The following is a 26,965-nucleotide window of genomic DNA, read 5'->3' on the forward strand; positions in this document are numbered from 1 at the left end:
CATGCTCTGGGGAGCACGGCTGAGTGCTTAGAGCTGTCTGCCTGCTCTCCGGCCAGAGGAAGGAGGCGGCAGGGCTTGCCACACTCTGGCTGGGGTAGCGAGGCCACTGGGCTTGCCGTGCTCCAGAGGGAGGAGCAGGGCCACGGGGCTTGCCGCGCTCTGCCCTGTGCTCTGGCTGGGGGAGCAGGGCCGCAGGACTTGCCGTGCTCAGGCCGGCACTCCGGCCAGGGTAGCAGGGCCGCGGGGCTTGCCGCACTCTGGCGGGAGGAGCAGGGCCACGGGGCTTGCCGCGCTCCGCTCGGTGCTCTGGCCCAGGGAGTGGGGCCATAGGCTTGTCGCGCTCTGGCTGGGTGCGGGACCCTCCTAGGCACAGGGCCCGATAAGGGGGAATCAGCCTAAAGCCGGCCCTGACTGTACCTCCTTTGCCTGAGCAAGGTCTCAAAAAACATATTTGATTTATAACAAGGGTTAACAGCTTAGATTTGTCTGAATGGAATAGTTGTGTAGTGACTCCCTGCTGGAATGAGAACTTAGTTGGCCATTGCCTAACAAGTGTGAAAAGTGTGTGGACTTTATTTATTACGTATAAGAAAAAATATAAAAAAATTGATTACCTACCTTGCAGTAACTGTGGTTCTTTTGTTCATGTGGCTCCCACTCTAGATGTGCATGCATGCATGAGATTGGCATCTTTGAACAGAAACATCTGTAGGGGCTGCACCCAAGCCCATTGAGGGAAATTTGAGCCCCAAGTCCCCATTTCACTTTACTTCCACAGATGTTTTGGGGGATTCTCTGATCTCAGGGCCCCAATAAAATTGTCCCTGCCTTTCCACTCCTCTCATCAGCCCTGGCTGCACCTGTGCCCTGCATGCCCCCAGGCCCCTTAGCCAACAGATATAAAGGGCACAGTGGCCACAACAGTCCCTCAGTTCCCTCACCAATTCAGAATCTCAGCAAATGAGTTTCTGAAATAGCACAGATAAAGGGTGGGTCATGGGATCCTCACAAACATCTTGAAGAACACAGTTACTGCAAGGTAAGTAACTGTTCTCTCCTTTTCATATATTTGTGCATGTGGATCCCACTGTAGGTGACTGGCACTACTCCACATTGGAAAAGTGCAGCATCCTAGCTGCCCACTAACTAAATGACTGTAACACGGCCTTCCCAAAGCTGATATTTGATCTTTCAGCCAAGTCAAAGGTGCAGTGCTTAACTTAGAGGAGACTATTCCAAGTAGCTGCCTTGCAGATCTCAAATATGGAACTATTTCTGAAACATGCATAAGAGGTAGCTTGAGCTTTAGTTGAATGTGCCTTAATGTTTGGTGTCAGGGCTATGCCAGACATGTGGTAGTAGATTGAAGTAAACTGGGTAATTCATTTAGAAATCCTCTGAGAGATGACTTGCTCTGTAGCGGCACTATTTCAAACAACAAAAAAAGACTGAGGGACAGTCTAAAGGATTTTGTCCTGTAAACAAACATCTATGTTTCGCTAGGAAAGACTGGGGTTTGGAAAGAACACTGGAAGATTAATTACCTGGTTTAAAAAGAAATCTGAAAAAACTCTTGGAATAACTTTAGGATGAGGTCTCATCATCACCTTGTCTCAGTGAAACAGGGTAGAAGGAGGAGGATCCAGCCATGAGGGCTAGGAGTTCACTGTCCTAGCTGGCTGATGTAACAACCACCAAAAAAGGCAGTTCTGAGAGTAAAAAGGTAAAAAGAACATTCAGAAAGGGGTTCAAAGGGATGCCTCATAGGATCAGTGAGGATGATGTTGAGATTGTAGAACAGGGGGCTTCCTAACTGATATTTTCCATAGTATATTTTATTGTGGAGGGCTTCATGCTTTGTAACAGAATTTATCATATCTGTAGTGAACATTCTCAGCCATTAGCACTTACCAGTCAAACGTAGGCTCCTAGGTGCAGTGAGATTTTGGGTCTGGATATAGAATTTGTCTCTGGTTCTAAGATATGTGTGGACAGTCCAGAAGCGCTACTAGGTGCTGAGTTGACATTTTAAGTGTTGTGGAATCAGTACCAGATTGAGCAGGGATCAAAGTAGCCCTAGGGCCTTTTGGTGGTGAGCCAAACATTGAACCAATGTTGCTTGCTTCTTGCTTCTGTAGCATGAAAGGGCTTTGTGCTCAGTTCTCAGGAACAGAGTGAAGGCAAAACAGCTCTTCTTAGGCTTTCCCTTTCTTTGGAGAAGATGACAGTTGCCGGGAACCATTTTAGTCCACTGCTGTGATCTATCTTGCCTCAGTGCAGTACTAGTCTTTAGTGCCTGGGACTAGCCACAGATGCTGAGGTGGACTTGTCAATGGTGCCAGGTCAGACTTCTTACTATACCAGTCTTGGGAGTTGGATCCTGGCTGATGGGGACACAGAGAGATTGAAACTTGGAAGTAGAAGGTCCCATCTTAAGAGACTGATGCCTATTATTCTAGGTCAAAACTGTCTCTCTCAGACTGGTCTGGTATACATAATGTCACTGGATTTTCTTGTTCTTGAGAAGGATTGGTGGACAGGGCACTGGTCAGGCACATAGCTCTCACTGGGTCAAAATTAACCATGATTGTAACCATCTACAAGAGTGGGTGAGACTATCACAAGATGGGCAGGTTCGAAGCCTGAAGGCTTTGAGTCTACTATTGAAGTGATTGTGGCACAGCACACCAAGGAGGAAAAAGAGTTTTGTTTGTTTGCTTGGGGCTTTTTCTGGGGCAAGGAATACATTTAAAGAAAAAAATGTTACGAAAAACAAAAAAGGGGAGATTTATAGGGAAATTAACCCTAATTGGTTAAATTTATAGAAAATGTGCTACAGATAAAGAAACAACAGAATAGGAAATCTCAGAGGCAATAGGAAGTATAAAAAGTGGTAACATTCCAGACTGATGGCTTTCCAGGTAAAGTTTACAAGGTATTTAATAAGGTATTAGTGGGTTACTTGTGGGGTACCTTCAATGCCATTCTGTTAGGGAAGAAACTTCCACAAACTTATGAAAAGAAGCTACTGCTGTCATTCTCCTTAAAGTTGAAAAAGATCTTACCTTATGCTGCTTTTATAGGCTCATGACAAAAACAACTTAGCAAAAATACTAGTGAGCCAACAGCAATCCATACTCTCAGTTTTTATATACTAGGGCTGTCAAGCAATTAAAAAATTAATCATGATTAATCGTGTTATTAAACAATAGAATACCATTTATTTAAATATTTTTGGGTGTTTTCTACATTTTCAAATATATTGATTTCAATTACAACACAGAATACCAAGTGTACATTGCTCACTTTATATTTATTTTTATTATAAATATTTGCACTGTAAAACACCAAAAGAAAATAGTATTTTTCAATTCACCTAATACAATAACTCCTCGCTTAACGTTGTAGTTATGTTCCTGAAAAATGTGACTTTAAGCAAAACTATGTTAAGCAAATCCAATTTTTCCATAAAAATTAATGTAAATGGGGGGGGTGTTAGGTTCCAGGGAAATTTTTTTCACCGGACAAAAGACTAATACACACACACACACACACACACACACAGTATAAGTTTTAAACAAACAATTTATTACTGGTACACAGAGATGATGATTGTGAAGCTTGGTTGAGCTGGTGAAGTCAGAGGGTGGGATATTTCCCGGGGAATGCCTTACTGCTAAATGATGAACTAGCAATTGGCTGAGTCCTCAAGGTTTAACTCGTTGTTAATGTAGCCTCACACTCTACAAGACAGCACGAAGGGAGGGAGGGGAGACAGCATGGCAGACAGACACAGAGACACACACCGTGTGTGTGTGTGCGTGTGCATGCGTGTGAGATGTGCATTGCTCCTTTAAGTATGCTGACCCCACTCTAAGTACACTGCCTTTTTAAGTTAGTTAGCAAGCTAAGATAGCAGCTGCTGCCAGGAAGCTCCCTGCATCCTGAGCCCTGTTGTGTGTCCCCCTGCCTGCTCCTGCACCCTGCTTACCCCATCTTCCAGAGAGCAGGGGGGAGGGGGACACCCTGACATTAGTTCCTCTCTTCCCCCTCCGCCCCCCCCCACAGCAAGCAGGAGGCTCCGGGGAGCAGCTCCAAGGCAGAGGGCAGGTGCAGCACAAGGCAGTGGGGGGCAGGCAGCCAGCAACTGATAGAACTGCTGGGCGGAACGGGGAGCTGATGGGAGGCCGCCGGTCCACCCCCGTTCCAAGCCCCACACAGCTAGCTGCAACGAGCTGCTCTTCCCACAAGCAGTGGACAAAGCAGGCAGCTGCCAAATGACGTTATAAGAGAGCATTGCACAACTTTAAATTAGCATGTTCTCTAATTGATCAGCAACATAACAACGAAATGTTAACTGAGACGACTTAAATGAAGAGTTACTGTACAAGTACTGTAGTGTAATCTCTTTAACATGAAAGTTGAACTTACTAATGTAGAATTATGTATAAAAAATAACTGCATTCAAAAATAAAACAATGTAAAACTTTAGAGCAGTGGTCCTCAACCTTTTTCATCTGGTGGGCGCCAGACAATGAGCCACGGAGGTCCGTGGCGGTGGACGACCATCTGCCGAAATTCCGCTGATAAGTGGCAATGTCAATAGGCAGCATTTCTGAGGCGACGCCTCTGAATGACGCAGCTTGTCAGCGGCATTTTGGCAGATGCTCGTCCACTGGCCAGTATGTGGGCGCAGTTAGATGCCCCAGCGGGCGCATGGCACCCACAGGCACTGTATTTGGGACCCCTGCTTTAGAGCCTACATGTCCACTCAGTCTTACTTCAACCAATTGCTCAGACAAATAAGTTTGGGTACAATTTGCAGGAATAATGTAAACAAGAAGCAGGCAGCAATGTCACCTGAAAGTGAGAACCGGTATTCGCATGGCACTGTTGTAGCTGGCGTTGCAAGATATTTACGTGCCAAATGAGCTAAAGATGCATATGTCCCTTTATGCTTCAACCATGGGTTCTGCTTGATACCGATCCAAAGCAGAGCGGGCAGATGCAGGTCCTTTTTATTATCTGAGTCAGATGCCACCAGCAGAAGGTTGACTTTCTTTTCTGATGGTTCTGGTTCTGTAGTTTCTGCATCAGACTGTTGCTCTTTTAAGACTTCTGAAAGCATGCTCTATACCTCCTCCCTCTCAGATTTTGGACAGCACTTCAGATTTTTAAACCTTGGACAAGTGCTGTAGTTATCTTTCGAAATCTCACATTGGTACCCTCTCTGCATTTTGTCAAATCTGGTGTGAAAGTGTTCTTAAAACAAACATGTCCTGGGTCATCATCCGAGACAACTACAACATGAAAAATATGGCAGAATGTGGGTAAAACAGAGCAGGAGACATTGAACACCTCAGGGGAGAATTGTGTCACAAATTTAACTGACACTTTTTTTTTTTAATGAGCATTGTCAGCATGGAAGCATGTCCTCTGGAATGGGGCTGAAACATGAAGGAGCATACATATGTTTAGCTTATCTGGCATGTAAATTCTTTGTAATGCCGGCTACAAAAAAGGGACATGTAAATGCCTGTTCTCACTTTCAGGTGACGTTGTAAATAAGAAGCAGGCAGCAATATCTCCCATAAATGTAAACAAACTTGTTTGTCTTAGCAATTGCCTGAATAAGAAGTAGGACTGAGTGGACTTTTGGCTCTAAAGTTCTACATTGTTTTGGTTTTGGGTGCAGTTATATAATTTAAAAAAATCTAATATCTACATTTTTAAGTTACACTTTCACGATAAAGAGACTGCACTGAGGTGAATTGAAAAATACTATTTCTTTTATCATTTTTACAGTGCAAATATTTATAATAAATAATAATAATATAAAGGAGCACTGTATACTTTGTATTCCTTGTTGTAATAGAAATCAATATATTTGAAAATGTAGAAAAACATCCAAAATATTTAATAAGTTTCAATTGGTATTTGATTGTTTAACAGTGCGATTAATCACGATTAACTTTTTTTTTAATCACTATTAATTTTTTGAGTTAAATCGCATGAGTTAACTGTGATTAAGCGACAGCCATAACATAAACCCAAATCAAACTGTCTTTGTTCAGGATAGACAAACGTCAGACAATATTCAGAGAGTACTTGGAATCATCCATAATGCCAGATCAAAAAGATCCATTTCTTTTGTTATCACTTGATCCAGAGAAAGAGTAGACTAGAGTAGACCTCTTTGTTTCAAGTCCTGTCCCAGATGAACATTGGTCCCTTGGTTCCTTAAATGGATAAATGTTCTTTATATCAGTCCAAAAGCAGTGGTGCAAATTAATGGGATTAAATCTGCCCTGTCTGAGTTACAGAGAGGGAGTAGGAAAAGATGTCCATTGTCTTCTTCACTTTTTTCACTGGTCACTTAGCCTTTTTCACAGGGGATAAGGAATAATGAATTTTTCACAGGAATAAAACTTGAAGGAACACATCAGAAAATAGCTTCATATATGCTGATATATTATTTTTATCTAACCCAAAAGTTTCCCTAAAATAAGTGTCTAAGAAAATCCATGACTTTGTGAAAGCATTTAAAGTTATGCCAAATCTGAAATGCTAGCTATAAATTTGCCAGATTCTCAGAAGTCATTCCTCTAGAAAACATTTGGGTAAAAATGGGCAACAAATTCTGTAAGAACCCTTGGAATTCAAATCTCAAACAGTGTAGAAGAGATCTATGATTTAAATGTCAAACCACTACTTCAGCAATTGAAAAAAATCTGGAGGGCTGAGGGGGAAGTATATACTTTCTTGGTTTGGAAGAATAGCCTTAGTCAAAATGAACATTTCAGCAAGGATATTTTTCTGGTTTCAAAAACTTTACGTAATCATCCCAGATAACTTCCTAGTAGGAATACAGAGGATGTTGTCAGAATTTATATGAAACCAATTAAGCAGGATGGACTAGCTGTTCCAAATATTCTATGGTACTAACATGTCAGCCAGCTCAGAGCAGTAGTGGATTGAGGTTTTCTAACTCAGCCAAACACTGGGTCTTTACTGAGTAAGAAAATTATGGTGGTGTAACTATTGCTAAACTACCATGGATTAATTCTAAAAAAATCACGCTCTCCAGAAATTTATACACATCCTTTAGCAAAGGCTACTCCATGGGTTAGTGATAGAACTAGAGATAAGATAAACTTTTCTCCCTCACCAATGACACCCATTGCAGATAATCCAGATCTTAACCCAAATTATGAACCACGCAGTTTTAAAGATTAGGAGAACCATGGAATGACTATTCAGTAAAGAAACTTTTTTAACCCATTTAGAGATCAAAACTAACTTGAAATGAATGACCCACTCTCCCTTTGTACCAATACTTTCAAGTTAGGGAATACGTTGTTTTATACAAAAATCTCACATTAGTAGAAGCGATGGTCAATTAGGGGGGAAAATATAACTAATTTGTAACAATCTTTGCAGATAACGTTCTTAGCAAAAAATATCCATAAATGATAAACTGGGAAAAGGAACTGGATAGACACATTACACCAGAGGACTAGGATTTGATCTGGAAAAGAAGACCAGCAACCTCAGTCTGTTGCATGATCAAAGAATATTTCTTTAAAATACTGTTTCAATGGTTCCTTATACCAGTCAAATTAAAAACAAAAAACAAAAAACAAACCACCACCAGAGACTGAATGGGAACAAATGTTGGAGATGTTGTGGTGAAAGAGAAATCTGCATGCATTACTGGTGGACGTGCTTTCTCAAAGTAATGGTTTTCTTTAGACATTGATGCTAACTGTAAAGAAATATCAACAATTCTTGGATATTTATTACCAAATGATCCTTTGGTAATCCTCCTGGGGCTTCCTAGCAGACAGACATGGTCACACAAAGAGAAAATGAAGAATTAATCTTTCATTTTCTGGTACCTGCTACACTACTGGAAAAAGAAAAATAATCCAACTCTAAAAGAATGGTTCAGAATAATATGGAATATTATGGAAAAATTAATGCCCCAATTATGTACCCAGAAAAACAGACAAATTTGGTTACCTTTTATTCAATATTCAAGACAGAAAAAGCCCCAGCAAACTTGCCCAATTTTTTGATTATTAATATTTGCTAGATATGCTTGGTCTCAGTAACTTTAATAAACTCAATTTAATAAATTCACCAGAAACAACTTGCTATGCTCTCTCTTGTATATGGTATGATTATATTATTGTATGACATTCCCCTAAACAAAAGTTCACTGTTGTAATTATTCTTGTTTTGTCACAGCAAGAATTTATAAGCCTGTTAAAACTTCCTACAAAAAACAAAAACAAAAAAAGAAATGAAAAAGAAAACGAGAAAATGCACTAAGGGGCGGCTGGCAGACATAGCCTGGTTCTGTCTCACTGCTATGAATGGAAGAGGAACTCCTGTGGCCATTTTGCCCTTTATGCACTCACAAGGGAAACTTAGAGAGGCACACAGAGTGCAGGTGTGTCCTGAGAGAAACTGGTGTTCAGAGATTTCAATCTTGTACACGACGTACATGCACACCTAGAGTAGGAGCCACACAGACAATACTTGAAAGAGAAGAATATTTAGCTTTTATGTAGTCATTTACCTCTTCAAAATATTAATGAACCACTTCTTCAAAACACAAGTGAACTAACCTGGGTCCAAGCTGATCAGGGCATTCCTTGCGCTTTCTTGACTCTGCCCTGGATGGGTCAGAGGAATTTTCTCCCATCCCACTCATCTTGAACACATATCAGCAACTAAAAAAATGAAGGGGGGAAAGGGTTAGAGTAGATGGACATCTTTTCTTCTTGTCTATACTTAAATGAAACATAACTGACCTAAAAAGGGGACACATGTAGCTTTAGTTAAAAGTTAAAATATCAAGTTTCACAAGTCTGCATGCAGTATCATGGAATGAGTATGTCAATAACTGCTATAACCAATGAATACACATTTAATTTTGGATGTAGAGTTGTTAAATCTACTTCAAAGGGCAAATAACCTGTAAAACCATAATCCATTAGAGCAACACACACACTGTTAATATTTGTGTCATTGTAACGCCTAGAAGGCCCAGTGAAGAATCAGCAGAGCCCTGCGCAGATACCAAAATTTAGATCCACATTCAATTGCATCCATAGTAATTAGATTGTATCTGACTCACAATCCGAACTCCATGTTTTATATGCATCTGCACACCACCAGCATCCTCTAGAACAGCAGTTCTCAACTAGACATCCATGACCCCCTGGGGAGCCACTAACCAGTTTCGGGGGTGCGATGCCCCACGGGGCTTCAGGCTCCACTGCCGCAGGGGGCACCAGGGCTCAGGGCTCCAGCTGTGCTGGAAGCCTTGTGGCCCTGCCACAGCCTGCCAGAAAAGGGCAGTAGAGAGGTTTAAGTGGTGTATAAACTTCATAAGGGCTCTCTGCATGAGGGTGACTTTCACCCCTAGTCCTTGGGGCTGAAGTAGTAAAAGGCTAAGCCTCCTCTAAAGCAGCTTTGCACAGTCTTAAGACTAGAGTTCTTGTGGCTCTCTACTTTGTGAGAAAAGAAAAAGAAGCTTCTCTTTGCATCCTCATATCTGGGCTCAATTTCCTACTAGAAAATCTTTTTTGAGATGGGAACTGTCAGTTACAAAATTTCTTTGTTACCTATTGGTTCCAAACTTAATAGGATGCCACTGTATAAATATCTCAGAAATCCACAAAGCACTATATCAAACAATTCAAAATTCCCACCATAGTTCATGTACCAGTTTGTACACATCGTGATAGAATAACAAGCACTACTAAGTTACAGACACGAAAGAAACCCCCAGTCACATTTTCATCCAGGAAACAAAGCTTTGGGGACTTTTGAGATACTATACTAAATCTGGTATTAATATTCAAGTTTTGCCAACCACCTGAATAAGCTTTTGTCCACATGTCTTGTGTAGAAGTATTAGTAGGATATGCAGTAACTTTAGTTTTTTGGGTTTTAATCCTCTTTTGATAGTGGAGCCCTCCCTTAACAAATACAATAAAAATGGTGCAAGAAATCTGGCCAACTTTCCAAATATAGGAAGAAATAAAAATGACCACCCATGTTTATTTTTCTTAAACAGCTATAGTACTGTCATGACCCAAATCTAAAATTATCTGTCCTTACAAAAATTAAAATATCTGGTTTGCAACAGCAGAACTTTAAATCATGTTACTGTCAAATATTGACAGAAAAGGCTAACTGACTACTTGTAATTCCACATCACTGGAGACATCATTTGATCAGATTCTAGCACAAGATAGGTCAGGATTCCCATTCTTAGCACTTAAAATTTCTGGCCCTTGTGATAGGGTATACCAGGTCCATTGAGGCCCTTTGGAAGGCTCTGCAGTCCCTACCATACCATGCCCCAGAAAAAAGGCCAGTAGAGCTGGGTCCTCCAAGCTGCAGGGGAGGCAGCCAATCAGAGCCTAGCAGGCTCATATGAAAGGAGTTGCAGGACCTGGAAAGCTCAATTGCCGGCTGGAGCCAGAAGAGGAAAAATGGTACCCGTGGGTGTCTGAAGAAACTGCAGCAGCTGGACAGAGCAGTCGCTGGCTGGGACCAGAAGGAGTGGAAGGCTGGGAGATTCCATAGGTGGAGAGATTGGGGAGAAACCCTGAGATAGGACTGTGAAGTTCTCCAGGCACTGAGGCCTGGGAGAAAGAACCCTGAGAGAACAGGGCAAAGACCATGGGTGGTAGGTGACCTGCCAGCTCAGGGAGGCTAGCCGCTGGCTGGCCCCATCCCTCCCCTCCCCTGCTGAAGCACAGAGCCGCCCCTCCCTGAGTGCCGGGTGGGTGGTGCATGGCACCCCCAAACCCCGAAGCATCAGGTGGGCAGTGCATGACCCCGAGCACCCCCAGCCCACCCTCTCCCCAAGCAGCCCCAGCCACCCCAAATCCCGGCCACGGCCACCCTAGCTCAAGCCCCAACATGCTTTCCTAGAAACAGCCAGCCTGCCTGGGCTGGGGCCAAAGAGGAAGGGCAAACCAGAGGGTGTCTTCTGAGCAGATTATGGGTGGAGCCACACCAAGTGGTTTGGGGAGGCATAGCCTCCCACCGCCTACAATACGCACCGCCCATGGCAAAGATTGTTAACAGACTCTCTAAGTAAGAAGAGGAGAGACCCTGCTTAAACAGGGAACAGGCCAAGGACCCAAGAAGTTGCTAGGACAGAGTAGGAATCAGCCCAGAGAATGCAGCAATAGCCATTAATGAAGGAAGCAGCACATGGCTGTTAGTCATAGGGTCCCTGGGTTGAGACCCGGAGTAGTGGACAGGCCCACGTCCCCCCCACCAGAGTAGGCAAAGGTTGAAGAAGTGACAAGTTTCGTTTGGAATTGAGAAGGGGGCAATACCTGAAGCGGTTACATTAATCAGGCCCAGAGACAGGCCTTTAGGAAGGGCCAACTGTTCATTGGATTGGGTTACCGCAGAAAGTGTCTGTTTTGTTTGTTTCACATACAGACAGCGTGCGACTCAGCTGGCGGGCTGAGTCGCTGAAGACCTACTGCAAAGTAGAGAGTGGAGGAAAGAACCTGGCCAGCTCCTGCTTACAGGACAAGTAGCCACACCATTACAGCTCTGTACCATCCACTGTTTCCTACGCACAAACTTGCCAGTGCCTCAGTGCCTGCTGGACTGTTCAATTTTTCTGTTCCATGACAAGCGAGAATCAAACTTCAAGCATAATTTAGCCAGAATTGGTATATTTTTATAGATGTAACAGAATGACCAAAAAGGTGGTTTTGAAAAACTTTTGGCATGAGGGAATCCAGTTAATCAAGATCTTCAGAGAAGTCAAAATATAGATAGGTTATTTTCTCATTTCTAAAGAGGCTAGTTTATTGTTTTAGAGACCAAAACGCTCAAGGGAATTTTCTATAAATTCTCCATTTCAAATGAACAAGCAATGCCTGAAGTGGTTTAATGTAAATTAGAAAACTGTGGAGACTTCCTGAAGCTCCCTCCACCCAACAAGAGGTGGGAGAGTTGTGGAAAACTTAGACCAGGTAGTGAATAGCAGCACGACCATATTATCCCTGAGATGACAAGAAAAGGATGGGCATCTCTTTGCATAAGTAGCAGGCCGAGGAGCTGGAGCATACACACTAACAAAGTGACCCCCAAAGTCTGCTTATCCTCCTAATTAGAAAATCTTAATAAAGAATCTATAAGAACTTCTTCCCATATGAACTAGTTTGGAGAGAAAGTTCATCAGATTATAAGAATCACCTTCCTCTAGTGTACATATAGAGCAAGTCCCAAAATCAACTGGAATGTTGTTTTCAAAGCTAAAATAATCCACAATGAACTAGTCTTGAAAAAAGAAAAAAATACAGACTACTTCAATTAGGAAATTAAAGGCTAGCTGTTCAGCACAAGAGTATGAACCCCAGATCAGATTCAATCAATATTAATATTAATACAAAAACGAACAACAAGCAGTAAGAACGGCCACACTGGGTCAGACTAAAGGTCCATCTAGCCCGGTATCTTGTCTTCCGATAGTGGCCAATGCCAGGAGCCCCGAGGGAAAGAACAGAACAGGTAATCATCAAGTGATCCATCCCCCATCATCCATTCCCAACTTCTGGCAAGCAGAGGCTAAGGACATCACCCCTGCCCATCCTGGCTGGCAGCCACTGATGGACCTATCATCCAGGAATTTATTTAGTTCTTTTTTTGAATCCAGTTATAGTCTTGGCCTACATCCTCTGTTCCACAGGTTGACTGTGTGCTGTGTGAAAAAAATACTTCCTTTTGTTTGTTTTAAACCTGCTGCCTATTGAACATATACTCAAAGATGCTGGAGCCTCTCTGGGAAAAGTCTGATGCTTAGACTGTATCTTTCTGGGTTGATACTCCCAGTGATCTTAGCGTTGCCTGAAAATCTTTCAAGGAGTGCAAGGCATTGTCTGTTTTGCAGCTAAATAGATGAGAATCCTCAAAGAGAAGAACTTCAGTTGTGTTATGCACTTCTTGGGGAATTCCTGGGGACTGCAATGATGATACTTGCCCCACTGTCAGAGCAGTTGCCATTGACCTTGCTGCTGTGTCTGAAGCATCTGTTGCAGCCGGCAGTGAGGTTCATGCCACTAACTGCTCCTCAGCAATAAGAAATCACAATTCCTCTCTTCATTCCTGCAGCAGCCCATCAACAAAGTCTGATACCTTATGCCAGCTAAGGAAATCATACTTGGAGAGGAGTGCCTGGTAGCTGGTAATTCTTAACTGGGGGCTGTCAAAAGGAGAAGTTCTTCCTCCCAAAGACGTCCAGAGGTTTAGGTTCATTTCATCTGGAATGGACTTGCAGCTATGTTTCAAGTGCTTGCGGGCAGCAGTGACCACAAGTGACCCAAGTATAAGGGCAATCATAAAAATACTCAACCCCAAAAAAGGAAAAGACGGTTACTCACCTTTGTAACTGTTGTTCTTCGAGATGTGTTGCTCACATCCATTCCAGTTAGGTGTGCGCGCCGCACGTGCACGCTCGTCGGAAACTTTTTACCCTAGCAACTCCAGTGGGCTGGCAGGTCGCCCCCTAGAGTGGCGCCGCCATGGCGCTCGATATATACCCCTGCTGGCCCACCCGCTCCTCAGTTCCTTCTTGCCGGCTACTCCGACAGTGGGGAAGGAGGGCGGGTGTGGAATGGATGTGAGCAACACATCTCGAAGAACAACAGTTACAAAGGTGAGTAACCGTCTTTTCTTCTTCGAGTGATTGCTCACATCCATTCCAGTTAGGTGAATCCCAAGCCATACCTAGGCGGTGGGGTCGGAGTGAGAAGTAGCGGCATGGAGTACTGCAGATCCGAAGGCCGCATCCTCTCTTGACTGCTGGACCAGGGCGTAATGGGAAGCAAAGGTGTGGACCGATGACCAGGTCGCTGCCCGACAGATTTCCTGGATGGGCACACGGGCGAGGAAAGCCAGCGACGACGCCTGCGCCCTGGTAGAATGTGCAGTCACACGGCCCGTAGGGACGTGGGCCAAGTCATAGCAGGTCCTGATACAGGTCATTACCCATGAGGATAACCTCTGCGAAGAAATGGGAAGCCCCTTCATGCGGTCCGCTACTGCCACGAAAAGCTGGGGGGATTTGCGGAACGGTTTGGTCCTCTCCACATAGAACGCGAGAGCCCTACGGACATCAAGCAAGTGGAGCTGTTGCTCCCTGCCTGAAGAGTGAGGTTTCGGGAAAAAAAACGGGAGGAATATCTCTTGGTTGATGCGGAAGGCTGAGACCACCTTGGGGAGAAAGGCCGGGTGTGGCCTCAGCTGCACCTTATCTTTATGGAAGACTGTATACGGGGGGTCTACCGTGAGAGCCCGGAGTTCCGACACCCGTCTAGCTGAGGTGATAGCTACTAGAAAGGCAGGCTTCCAAGAGAGATAGAGTAGGGAGCAAGTAGCTAACGGCTCGAAGGGGGGCCCCATGAGCCGAGACAACACCAGGTTAAGATCCCAGGTTGGAGTAGGGAGTCGGACGTTAGGGTATAAACGTTCCAGCCCCTTCAGGAATCTAGTCACCGTCGGGTGAGAAAAAACGGAGCGGCCATCCCCACCCGGGTGAAAGGTGGAGATAGCCGCCAGGTGGACCCGCAAGGACGATAATCGCCAGGCCCTGTTGTTTGAGGGACCAAATATAGTCTAAAATATTGGCCACCGAAACTTCCATCGGGCGGAGACCTTTCTCCACGCACCAACAGGAGAAACGCTTCCACTTGGCCGAGTATGTCGCTCTAGTGGAAGGCTTCCTGCTGCCCAAGAGTACCTCCCGTACCGGGGTGGAGCAGTGCAGTTCAGAACTGGTCAGCCACGCAGGAGCCACGCCGCTAGGTGCAGCGACTGCAGGTCCGGGTGACAGAGAGTCCCGTGTTCCTGGGTGATCAGGTCCGGGTGAAGGGGCAGGGGAACTGGGTAGGCTAAGGCCAGGTCCAGCAACATGGGGTACCAATGTTGCCTGGGCCACGCCGGGGCTACCATGATCATGCGGGCCCTGTCCCTGCGCACCTTCAGAAGGACCCTGTGGACCAGCGGGAACAGGGGAAACGCGTAGTACAAGTGGGTCGTCCACGGAATAAGGAAGGCATCCGCTATAGACCCGGGTTCCCTGCCCTGAAAAGAGCAGAACGCCTGGCATTTCCTGTTCCCCCCGGACGCGAAGAGGTCCACACGGGGATAACCCCACCTCTGGAAGATCGAGAGGGCGACGTCCGGGCGAAGGGACCACTCGTGTGAGAGGAAGGATCTGCTCAGGCGGTCTGCCAGCGTGTTCCGTACTCCGGGGAGAAAGGAAGCCGTGAGGTGAATGGAGTGGGCTACACAAAAGTCCCGGAGTTGCATCGCCTCGTGACATAGGGGAGAGGATCTGGTGCCGCCCTGCTTGTTGATATAGTACATGGTCGTCGTGTTGTCGGTAAACACCGCGACACAACGACATCGAAGCTGGTGACAGAACGCTTGACAAGCAAGGCGGACCGCTCTCAACTCCCGCATGTTGATGTGCAGCTTCACCTCCTGCGGGGACCACAGGCCTTGTGTTCTCAGGGATCCTAGGTGGGCCCCCCAGCCAAGATCTGAGGCATCCGTCGTTAGGGACACCGAGGGCTGGGGTGGGTGGAATGGGAGCCCCGCACACACTACGGACTGGTCTAGCCACCAGCTGAGAGAATCCAACACCCCCTGGGGAACTGTGATCAGCATGTCTAGTGGTTGCCTTGCCGGCCGGTAATGTGCGATGAGCCACGACTGGAGGGGCCTCATGCGGAGCCGAGCGTAACCGGTCACAAATGTGCATGCTGCCATGTGGCCTAACAGGGTTAGACATGTCCGTATTGATGTTAAGGGGGCTGCCCGCAATCGCTGAACGATCGCCGACCATGCCTGGAACCTTGGTAACGGCAGAAGAGCCCTGGCCACGGTGGAGTCCAGGACGGCCCCAATGAACTCCACCCTCTGCGTGGGGAGCAGGGTGGACTTGTCTACGTTGATCATGAGGCCCAAGGTAGCAAACAGGCCGGTGATCCTGCGGACGTGGCTGCAAAACTGTAGCTCCGACGTGCCCCGAATTAACCAATCGTCTAGGTAAGGGAACACGTGGATACGACTGCGCCGAAGATGTGCCACAACGACAGCCATGCATTTTGTGAATACCCTCGGAGCCGTAGAAAGGCCAAATGGGAGGACTGCAAATTGGTAGTGAAGGCGGCCCACCACGAATCGAAGGAAACGTCTGTGGTGTGGCCAAATGGCAATGTGAAAATAAGCGTCCTGCATGTCGAGGGTGGCATACCAGTCTCCTGGATCCAGGGATGGGGTAATGGTCCCCAGGGATACCATGCGGAACTTCAACTTCACTAGGTACTTGTTGAGCTCTCGCAGGTCGAGGATAGGCCTGAGGCCTCCCTTGGCCTTGGGGATCAGAAAGTAACGGGAGTAAAACCCCTTGCCTTTCTCGTTTTCCGGAACCGCCTCTATAGCTCCTTTGTTGAGGAGCGTCTGTGCCTCCTGCCGAAGGAATTGCTCGTGAGAGGGGTCCCTGAAGAGGGACGAGGAAGGGGGGCGGGAAGGAGGAAATGATATAAACTGCAGGCGGTATCCCGTCTGCACCGTGCGTAAGACCCAGCGGTCCGATGTTATTTGGGTCCATGCCAGAAGGAAAAACGAAAGGCGGTTGGAAAACGAGGGGGAAGGATCTGTGGGGGAAACTGTTATTGCGCCCTCGGGCGTACCTTCAAAACGAAGGCTTGGGCCCAGGCGGGGGCTTGGAGGAGCTTTGATTCTGCCCCCCTTGGTTCCCCAAATGTCTACGCCTTCCATTCCTGCTGCGGCGCCTATTAAGGTCCTGCCGTTGGCGGAACTGGGGGTATGGCCTACGCTGCTGTTGCTGCTGTGGCCGGAAGGGTCTGCGCTGCATTCCTGGCGTGTGCATCCCGAGGGAGCGCATAATGACCCGATTGTCTTTCAGACTTTTCAGTCTGGGGTCTGTCTTTTCTGAAAACAGGCCCTGGCCTTCGAACGGGAGGTCCTGGATGGTGTATTGGAGCTCCGGTGGAAGGCCAGAAACCTGAAGCCAGGAGATGCGGCGCATCGTTACCCCCGAGGCGAGGGTGCGGGCAGCCGAGTCTGCAGCGTCCAAAGAGGCCTGTAACGAGGTTCGTGCAACCTTCTTGCCCTCGTCCAGAATGGCCGCAAATTCTTGACGGGCCTCCTGTGGCAGCAGCTCTTTGAACTTGTCCGCTGCCACCCATGCGTTAAAAGCATATCTGCTAAGAAGGGCTTGCTGATTTGAAACCCTGAGCTGAAGGGCCCCAGCCGAATAGACCTTGCGGCCGAGGAGGTCCATACGCCTGGCCTCCTTGGATTTGGGGGCTGGGGCTTCCTGTCCGTGGCGCTCTCTCTCGTTCACCGACTGCACCACCAGGGAACATGGTGTCGGGTGAACGTGGAGGTACTCGTAGCCCTTGGAGGGGGCCATGTACTTCCTCTCGACGCCCCTCGCCGTAGGGGGGATGGAGGCCGGTGACTGCCAGATTGTATTGGCGTTGGCCTGGATCGTCCTAATGAAGGGTAGGGCGACCCTGGTGGGAGCATCGGATGAGAGGATGGTGACGATGGGGTCCTCGATCTCAGAGACCTCCTCGGCTTGCAAGCTCAGATTCTGTGCTACTCGCCTAAGGAGGTCTTGGTGTGCCCTGAGATCTAGCGGAGGAGGGCTACTGGAGGAAGTGCCAGCCACCGCTTCGTCGGGGGAGGAGGATGAGGAGACCCCTGGCAAGAAAGTGTCCAGTGGGGGGTCCCCCTCAGCCCTCGCCTCTCTCTCAGGAGGAAGACCAGGGTCCTGCTGCTTCGATCCTTCCTCTCCATCAGGGGAGGGAGGGGGGCGAGACAATGAAGCCTCTGGCACCCTGTGCTCTGCCGTTGCAGGCCTAGCAGGAAGCTGTTGGGGGCCCTGGGCTTGATGGTACGCCCAGGGTGTCCCAAACCCCCACTGCTGCGGACCCTGGTCCTGTTGCGGAGGTCCTGGAATAATGCCGCCTGTCTGTCGGTGCCCAGCGCATATACGCTGTCCGCTTGAGATGACAGCGACAGCTGTCTAGAAGGCCATGGCGGGGCCGACCGCGGCTGATAAGAGTCTGCGCGGTTCGGCACCGAAGATCTTCTCGGTGCCGGGGATCAGTACCGGGAGTCATAGCGGCGCCGGGATCGGGACCGGGTTCTGTCTCGGTGCCGGGATCGGGACCGGTACCGGCCGCTGCTTCGGTGCCGGGATCGGGACCTGCCACCGACGTGGTGCTGGGAGGTCGACCGGGACCGGGACCTGCCACCAGCTCGGTGTTGGGAGGTCGACCGGCGCGGTGAATGACAGCGAGACTGGCTCCTAGAGTCACGGTGCCGGTATCGACGGCTGGAGTCAGACCGTGACCGTCTGGAGGTCCATCGGTGCCGCGAGTGCGACCGGTACCGCCGAGGGGAGCGGTGCCGGGACTGCGAGCGGCGGCGGGATCTCGAGCGACCGTGGCGTCGGGACCTCTATCGCGAGCGTGAATCCCGAGACGGTGCCGTCATTATGGGCTTGCCCCTAGATGCTACCCGCACCGGAGGTACCGGGGGTGGCGGCTGAGTCGACTCAGTCAGGGCGATAAGGTCCCGTGCCGAGGCGAAGGTCTCCGGAGTGTATGGGACCAATAGCTCAACCCCAGATCTTATGGGGGAGCTTGGCGGTACCGGACTCGACGGACCCACCGGGCCCGGAGTCGACGGTGCCGGTAGTGCCGCGGCCGATGTCGATGCCGGGTGCTCCATTCGAGTCTGCCTGGCTGGAGTAGCAGATGTTGATGGTCTCGTTTCTGCACCCGGTGCCGGGGAAGGTCGGTGCCGGGGAGTCTTTCCGGTGCCGGTGCGATCCGGTGCCGGCGTCGAGATCACGGCCTGCGAAGCTGCTGGGTCAAGTGCCGCTTCCATTAGGAGAGTCCTGAGTCTCTGATCTCTCTCCTTCTTTGTTCTGGGCTTAAAAGCCTTGCAAATGCGGCACTTGTCCGACCTGTGCGATTCCCCCAGGCACTTTAGACACGCGTCGTGAGGGTCGCTGGTTGGCATAGGCTTTTTACAGGCCACACATTGCTTAAAGCCCGGCGAACCAGGCATGAGCCCGGTGCCGGGAAGGGCTACAGCCCAGACCGGCGAACAACTATATACAAATACTATTTACACTACAACTAATTAACTAACTATACTTAACGACTAACTAACAACTGTAGTAACAACGGTAGTAACAAGGAGAGCTAGGGACGGGGAGGACAGCAATGCCGTGCTCCACAGTTCCAACGACCGATACGGCGGTAAGAAGGAACTGAGGAGCGGGAGGGCCGGCAGGGGTATATATCGAGCGCCATGGCGGCGCCACTCTAGGGGGCGACCTGCCGGCCCACTGGAGTTGCTAGGGTAAAAAGTTTCCGACGAGCGTGCATGCGCGGCGCACACACCTAACTGGAATGGATGTGAGCAATCACTCGAAGAAGAACTTGGTTCTTCCTATCCACTTTCCTTGATGTTGTAGGTAAGATAGCTGGTAACTGCCACACCAGTTCTAACAAACCTTTGTTAATTGGCATTGTCAGTCTTTCCAGTAACAAAATGTGCAAGGTATCTAATAACTTCTGTGGTTTTATGTACACAACCTCCACTGAAATCCATTCTTCTAAGAAGATCCTGAAAAGTTTTGTAGTTATCAGGCTGTGATGGCATAGATGAGACTGCAGACTCATCAAGTGATGATAAAGGAATGACAGGTACGGCAAGTTCAATAGGATGATCTTGTTGTTCATGAGAGGCCTATAGTTGTGATGGCTGAGCATGGGACACCTGTGGTTGATAAGGCTGAACTCCTGAACATGCCACAAGAAGGGGTGGTCTGATCCTGGAGTGTGTAGAGAAAGCCCTTCTAAGATGATGAGGGCCCCAAGAAGCCTAGTAAAGCAGGAGTGAGGTCCACAGGCAAACTGTGTAGAAGGTCATGGGGGTACTAGGTAGAGCATCCCTTCCTATATCCCTATGCTTAATTTGATACACACGTGCCCTAAACTCCCTCTTAGAGATACCGGAGATTTGGGAATAACTAGAAGCGCGTTCTTTACTCTGGTCTGAGGCTCATGAGAAGAAGGAAGGAATACTTCTCTTCTAGTGCTGGAGCAGATCTAGCAGGAGTCCCTGTAATTTCTTTTGGGACATTTCTTATAGGTGTAATGCATGCAATATTGACATTGGAATTCTCTGTGATGATGAAAGGGTGGACACTATCAAATTTCTTGCTGTCAATAGAGTTGGTACCACTGACCTTAAACTAGTGGCCCTTGGTGCCGAAACAGACTGTGCAAATGACATTTGTATTGATGGAGCCAGCACTCACTCATATGGATAGCTCTATTGTCATTACCAAGAGCCCGGAAGGCAGCATTGCACCAATAGTGCGGACAAACTGTGAAGGGCTGTTCTTTAGCTGGTACAGATGAATTTGGCAGAGGGACCATAATCAGGCCTTGTGCTATCCCTTGACAAGGCTGAATAAGGTGATCTCTGTCTCTTTTTCTTAGAGGTCCCTCAGCTGGTGACCTGCGCTTATGATTTTTGAAAAAGCGCTGAAGATGTCTTACCCCTCTCGGACAAGGACTTGGGAGGTGGAACTGCTGCAGAGTACACTGAAGAGGGAGAAGTCCAGGAACTGGAAGCAGAGCCAGTGCTCACCAGCGCATTCTTGTCAGAAGATTGCTGGACTGTGACTCCTGTTTACGTGGAGCTGGGGCAGGTCTCAAAGATTTATCCAAGAGAAAATGTTTCAAGTGGGTGTCTCACTTTTTGAATTCATTCTGAAAACAAACAACAAATAGAGCATTTGCTTATGATGTGTCCCTCACCTAAACAACAAACTTTTTGGAGTGGCTATTATTAAGGGGTATAGCTGCCTCACTTGTTTATACAGCCATGAACACCCGGTACAGAGAAACAGAAAAAAGGGCAAAAATGTTACTCAGCAAGAAACCTAATAACCAATAGTAACATAACTGTATATACTTCAATATAACTATCCTAAAAGCTATCAACACACTTTTTAGAACTAGCTATACAAATATATAAGAGTCAAAGGACACTGCTTACAGTTCTCTTTCAGCTATTGGAGGTAAGAAGGAACTGAGAAGTAGTTGGTGCTGTTTTGCCCTTTTATGCTTTCGAGAGGTAGATCCTAGGGCACTTAGAGCACAGGCATAGACCAATAGTCGCTGAGGGCCAAAAGATGCTGATCTCCGGTATTTACATACTCAAGACAAGTACTTGAAGAAACTGGCTGGTCTGGAAAGGGTTATCACCTTTCATAAAATTATAGCATAACTCAGCGTGTCGGTCACAAGAAGTCTAGCTGAAGATATGTACAAATGCGCACAGTGTCTCAGCCCGCTGCTGGTCTGGGATCCCGGCCACCGGGCCCTCTCAGCCCGCCGCCGGTCTGGGGTCCTGCCCCGCTCAGCCCGTTGCCAGTCTGGGGTTCTGGCTGCCAGCCCCTTGCCAGTCGGGGTCCCGGCTGCCGGCCCCGCTCAGCCTGCTGCCAGCCTGGGGTTCTGGCTGCTGGCCCCTTGCCAGCCGGGGTCCTGGCCACAGGACCCACTCAGCCCGCTGCCGGCCTAGGTGAATGGAACCCCAGGCCAGCAGTGGGCTGAGCAGGCAGGCGGCATAAGATCAACATTTTAATTTAATTTTAAATAAAACTTCTTAAACATTTTGAAAACCCTGTTTACTTTACATACAACAGTAGTTTAGTTATATAATATATAGACTTATAGAGAGACCTTCTAAAAAATGTTAAAATGTATTACCGACACACAAAACCTTAAATTAAAGTGAATAAATGAAGACTCGGCACACCAGTTCTGAAAGGTTGCCAATCCCTGATCTAGTCTGACCTTCTGTATAACAAAGGTCACAGAATTTTCCCAAAATAATTATTGGAGCATCTCTCTACTGAAGTGTACTGCAATACTGGGGTGGCTAATATAATCGATCTGTATTGCAAGCATATTCACAAAGTACTGCTGTACTCGCAGCATATTTAATCACTGCTAATCAAGGTCAAAAAAATATGGAAGCTGAACATTTCAGATATTATTTGGTCTGTGCATGAAACTCAACTGATGCCTCAAAGGGTTCAAAAACTTTTTAAAGCTTGGGGGAGTCCCTGCCTACTTAATGCTATAAGTACAAACTCCAGTAGTAGGAATCAGGTAAATGCTATCTTCAGAGAAATTCCTTTACACAAATACATAAGATCACAGAATGATTTTCAGACTTTCAGTGGGTATCCTGAAAAGTAATAAACATTAAGGACACAGGTGGGATCTCAGAAAACATGAAAAAGCAACTAAGAATATGTACAAGGGGGATCACCTCATATAGCGTATTGAGCTTACTTCTAAGAAAACTTGAACTATTTCAGGGGGACTAGAGTTCAGTTTGAGACAGCACACACTGCCAAGTCAGATTCTGCTCTCAGAATGACACTGTTGTAATTCTAGAGGAATTCCACATAAATTACAATTGTATCTCCCTGTAAACCGATTCAAGGAAAATGTGGTATCATTTACCAGGAAACTAGCTACCCTCTGCCTTCTTCCCCCAAGTTAAATATAGTAATCAGTTTTGAACAAATAGTTTGTATTTTACTTTCACCCACTCAGGATAGATTTACAAACCACTAATTTTGTTTCATAGCAGCATTATCAGCTTGCTCTTTGAATGAATTATTTGTGTAAGCAGAGAAGGGTTATTTTTTTTTTAAAAATCATCATAAAGTTTTTAAAAAGGCTTCTCTGGAAATCCACAATCTACAAGCATTCCTCCCCCTCCAGCCCCCAAATATTAAATCTCTTGTCCACATTCATTATACTTTATATCGCCTCCACCTTTCTAGTTATTTATTGTTATTAATTTTTATAGCATCCAAAGTTGTGCTAGGCATTTCACAGAAGACATAGAAAGCTCTGGTCCCTGACTGAAAAACACTACAACTAAAATCTGCTTTTCAGTATAAATTCTTTAGACACTAACCTAGACGGGGTGGGGTCTAGAAATTTTAAACACGTGTTTTTAAAATGTTCTTCCTAGTCTCTCTCAAAACACCATTGCCTGTACCAGTAAATACCAGATCAGAAAACTCAGAATTCAAACTTGCAAGCCCTAAATCTGTCTTGGATACATGGGAACTCAAACTAAAGTCACTGAGAGCAGAACTATTACAAGCTGTAGACCAAATCTTACTGTCTTTATTCACACGAAACTCCCATAGAGTCAGTTACAACATATTATCATGACAGCAGAAGAAGCACCGATTAAGAACTCCCCTCCCCCAGCTCTCAGGCATTTCTAGAGGGGCAGCTGTTAGGAAAAGTTACTTTAAAATAATTAAATAGTTCACTTTGTTTTTTAAGAAGCAATTAATATAATGGCTCCTTCTATAGAGCTCCTCTAAAACAGAGGACTATAACATATGGATCAAAATGTAATAAGACATTCACAAGCAGAATTTGTTAAGAAAAATAATGTTCTCTCTAAATTATGCAGTTTGAACCAACTATCTACAGACAAGCCTTACTCTAAGAAAATCATTATCACATTCTGATTTACACTGATCTTTGTATTATATTACATTTTAATTATAACTCCTATATAGTTCTTAGCAAAATGAACTTCAAAGCAAGTTATGAAGGGCAAGGTGAAGAGGTTCAAGTTTATTCTCTTTAGTTGGGAACAGAAGGGCAAACTGACTTGGGAAACTTGAGAGTTGGGATTAAAAACAGAAATGCTGGCAGTTACTGAGGTGGAAGGGATGGCATTTTTATTAATGAAATAAAAGCTTCATAACAATGGTAGTAAATTAGAAAAGGCACCCTGTTCTGGAAGACATTCATTAATGTGTCTTGTCAGAATAAACTACAGCACAAGACCTAGGCACCCTCTTTTTAACTTTGAGCAGTTTGGAGTGCTTTACTGTACTCCAAATCTGGGATTTAAATATCCCACTAAAAGGGTAATGAAGCATTTTACCTTCAGTGTTTCTAATGGATTTTATCTCAACTCGATATATGGGAATTTATATTTATCCTATAAAAGAAAACAATCTTTAAAATTAAGGGCATACATTTTCCCATCCACGCCTGAGCATTACAAATTCTTGTTAATTTCAGGTCTCATTTCTCTGATTGTTAAATGTAAATCACAAAAACAGAAAATGACATGAGTTAACTCTTGGGCAGTATGTGCTAGTAATTATAGTCATTGAGAGCAATCTAGTTTCTTCCAGATGTTGGGAGGTTGTGAAAGGACAGAGCTCGCAAGAGTTGCAATTCATTCTTTCTTGTTATCAATAACAAAACAATAGGTTCTGCTTTCATTGTGACAGCACATCCTCCTTCACATCCTCCACCAGCAACCACTGTAAGTTAGAATGCACACACACACACACACACACACAAAGTTTTAACCTGATTGTGCAGAGAGCATAAAGTGGTGTTTTAAACACATTCATCTTTCAAGTGAAAAAACAACAACTAAAAATAAAACACGGGGAAGAGGGAGGGAAGGGATTTCATGGAAAAGGCAGGCAGGAAGCAAAAAACCCAGCACAAATCAATTACACAAGTCTTCAGTGCCTCCTCCACCCTTACACTTTTGTCATCTGCCATCAAGTTACAGCAAATAACTTAGAGCTTCAAGTATTGAACCTCAGCACCACTGAGTCCAGTTAATCATCCAGAGTCAATTTAAAAGAAGATAATGTGCATTTTATCTCTTATCAGTGCAGGTTATCTTCCAAACAAGGCCTGTTAAATTGTCAGATTTATTATAAGCCTAAAATGCAGTTAAAGAACAGATGGGAATAAAACCTTAAGAACTACTGCTTCACTATGAAGAGAAGTAAACAAAAGGCTGAGAGCACCATGACAGGTAAGCAGATAACAGAACTGCATCCCACCAATACATTGACATGAAATACAGATTTAATTGCTAAATACTGTATTTATTACAATTAGTGGCGTATTCAGCAGCATACTCAGATCTTGATCAAAGAAGCTTACAGTTTAAATGCAAATTCTGGTTAAAATTTTCCAACAGCCTAATTTAAACTGTTCTGAGTCCCGCACTACAAAGAATAATTACTTTAGTAAACTCTACCAGCCACATCAGTTTTCTTATACTTTTCTGCTGTAGATTTCACACCACCAGAAGGCTACATTCTTGCTTCAACTCTATTCAGATACATTATGAGTTCTTTTGCACAAACCATAATAAAGTTGGAAGCCATATGAAACTTGCTTCTTGCCTCTCAAACTTTTTTTTTTTAAGAATGTAAGCACTGTGTTTCATCACCTAATTTCTCTAAATCTGTATAAAAATATGAAAACAAAAATATTTTAAATATTTGCATATATTGTATACCTCCCAACATTTCAAGTAGCTAATAAAGGATGCAGTGCTACTCACGTTTGGCCCATCCACCCTTCTGTCTCCAGAGGGGCAGAGAGGTCAAACATGAGTGGTGCTGTGACCCTATGCGCCATTCAGTAACATTACTCAGGTTTGGGGGCCCTCTCAAATGTAGGCTTGGGGCAGGCTGCCCTTCAGCTGGGACAGCAAGTTTGGGGGTCAAAGGCAGGCAGCCCTGTGAAAACAGACTATTGGGAGGTATGATACTGCACATTTCTACCTGAAAACAGGAAATTATGAGTGTACCAGCTACTAACTTTCCCAGATCTTACAAGAAGTCACTATTAGAGGCAGGGTTTGAATCAGGTCCCCGATTCCTTCCTCCCATGCTCTAGCCACTAGGACATGTTGCCCTGCACACAATCATTTACTCACTACAATTATTCACTTCTTTGAGCACAGAGCACTTCTGGCTCCTGGTATATATTCTTTAATGAAGAACACATTCAGAGTTATAAAAAACAAATCTGAGACTGCTGACTATGAGAATATACTGTGCGTGTGTGTGTTTTTATATATATACATACATATATATACACACACACGTGCAGCTTCCAACCCTAAAACAGCTCAAAGAGTTCCTCTGCACGTGAGCGCTCGATTGCGCTGCTCTTACGAAAACGCAGCACCAAGAAAGGCACAGACAGTGATTTGGGAACCAGTGAGCTGGAGTAGAAATCAAGGGAAACCAACAAACAAAAAATGAGAAGCATCTGAATATCATCTGTCAAAATTAAACCAAGGTGATTTTTATTGCAAACAGCTTACCAACTCTAAATCTCCACTGCCACGCTACTAAAAAATGTAATAGAAAATAAAGGTCTGAATTTACTAAGCACTCCTCCCTCGTCCACACACCCCTATTTGCAAACCACATACCCTACAACCAACTCCTTACAGCCATCTATTACCATACAAAATGTATGGAGTTAGGACACACCCGAAACCAAACAATTCTGACAAAACAAGCAAGATGTCTAATACAAATGTTGGCTGTGTTATACCACATACCAGGAATACAAACTGATTTATTCAACAAAATGGTCTCTTGTATTCCAGAAAACTTTACTATTTTTGCTACAGCTGTAACTACTCAAAACCTTCACACTTCAAAATTACCACATTTCATACAAGTACACATAATAATTAAGTAGCAAAACTTGTGAATCTAATTTTTAAGCAATTATATTGAAAGATTATAGGTGTCCCTGTTAATTCTATATTTAACCACGTCTAGCTGAAAGTAACGTCAGTGTTTTTACTCAGACAATATAATTTCTTTTAAAGGAAAGCAGTAACATTAAAAAAAGGTTTATGGTAACCATTACCAAATGTGACTTTATATATGTACTGTGCAAATAAGGAATAAAGAGGGGAATATTAGTTACTAACTAATGTAATGGAGTTTATACATGTG

General features: G+C 45.5%; 1 protein-coding gene across 8 annotated transcripts in view; it reads right to left on the reverse strand.

The window, feature by feature from the left end:
- NCOA2 (nuclear receptor coactivator 2) overlaps nt 1-26,965 on the reverse strand; it is a 260,761-nt gene that overhangs the window by 104,849 nt on the left and 128,947 nt on the right. For 7 of the 8 annotated variants that reach the window (XM_030553256.1, XM_030553257.1, XM_030553253.1 and 4 more), the window contains one exon: nt 8,634-8,738. In XM_030553256.1, coding sequence (XP_030409116.1) covers nt 8,634-8,719 — 86 coding nt within the window. In that variant the 5' untranslated portion in view covers nt 8,720-8,738. Of the gene's footprint in view, nt 1-8,633; nt 8,739-20,669; nt 20,883-26,965 lie in introns of all 8 variants that reach the window. The other variant, XM_030553254.1, reaches the window with a different exon arrangement.

This window comes from Gopherus evgoodei, chromosome 2 (genome assembly GCF_007399415.2).
Source record: "Gopherus evgoodei ecotype Sinaloan lineage chromosome 2, rGopEvg1_v1.p, whole genome shotgun sequence".
NCBI classification, from domain to species: Eukaryota; Metazoa; Chordata; order Testudines; family Testudinidae; genus Gopherus; species Gopherus evgoodei.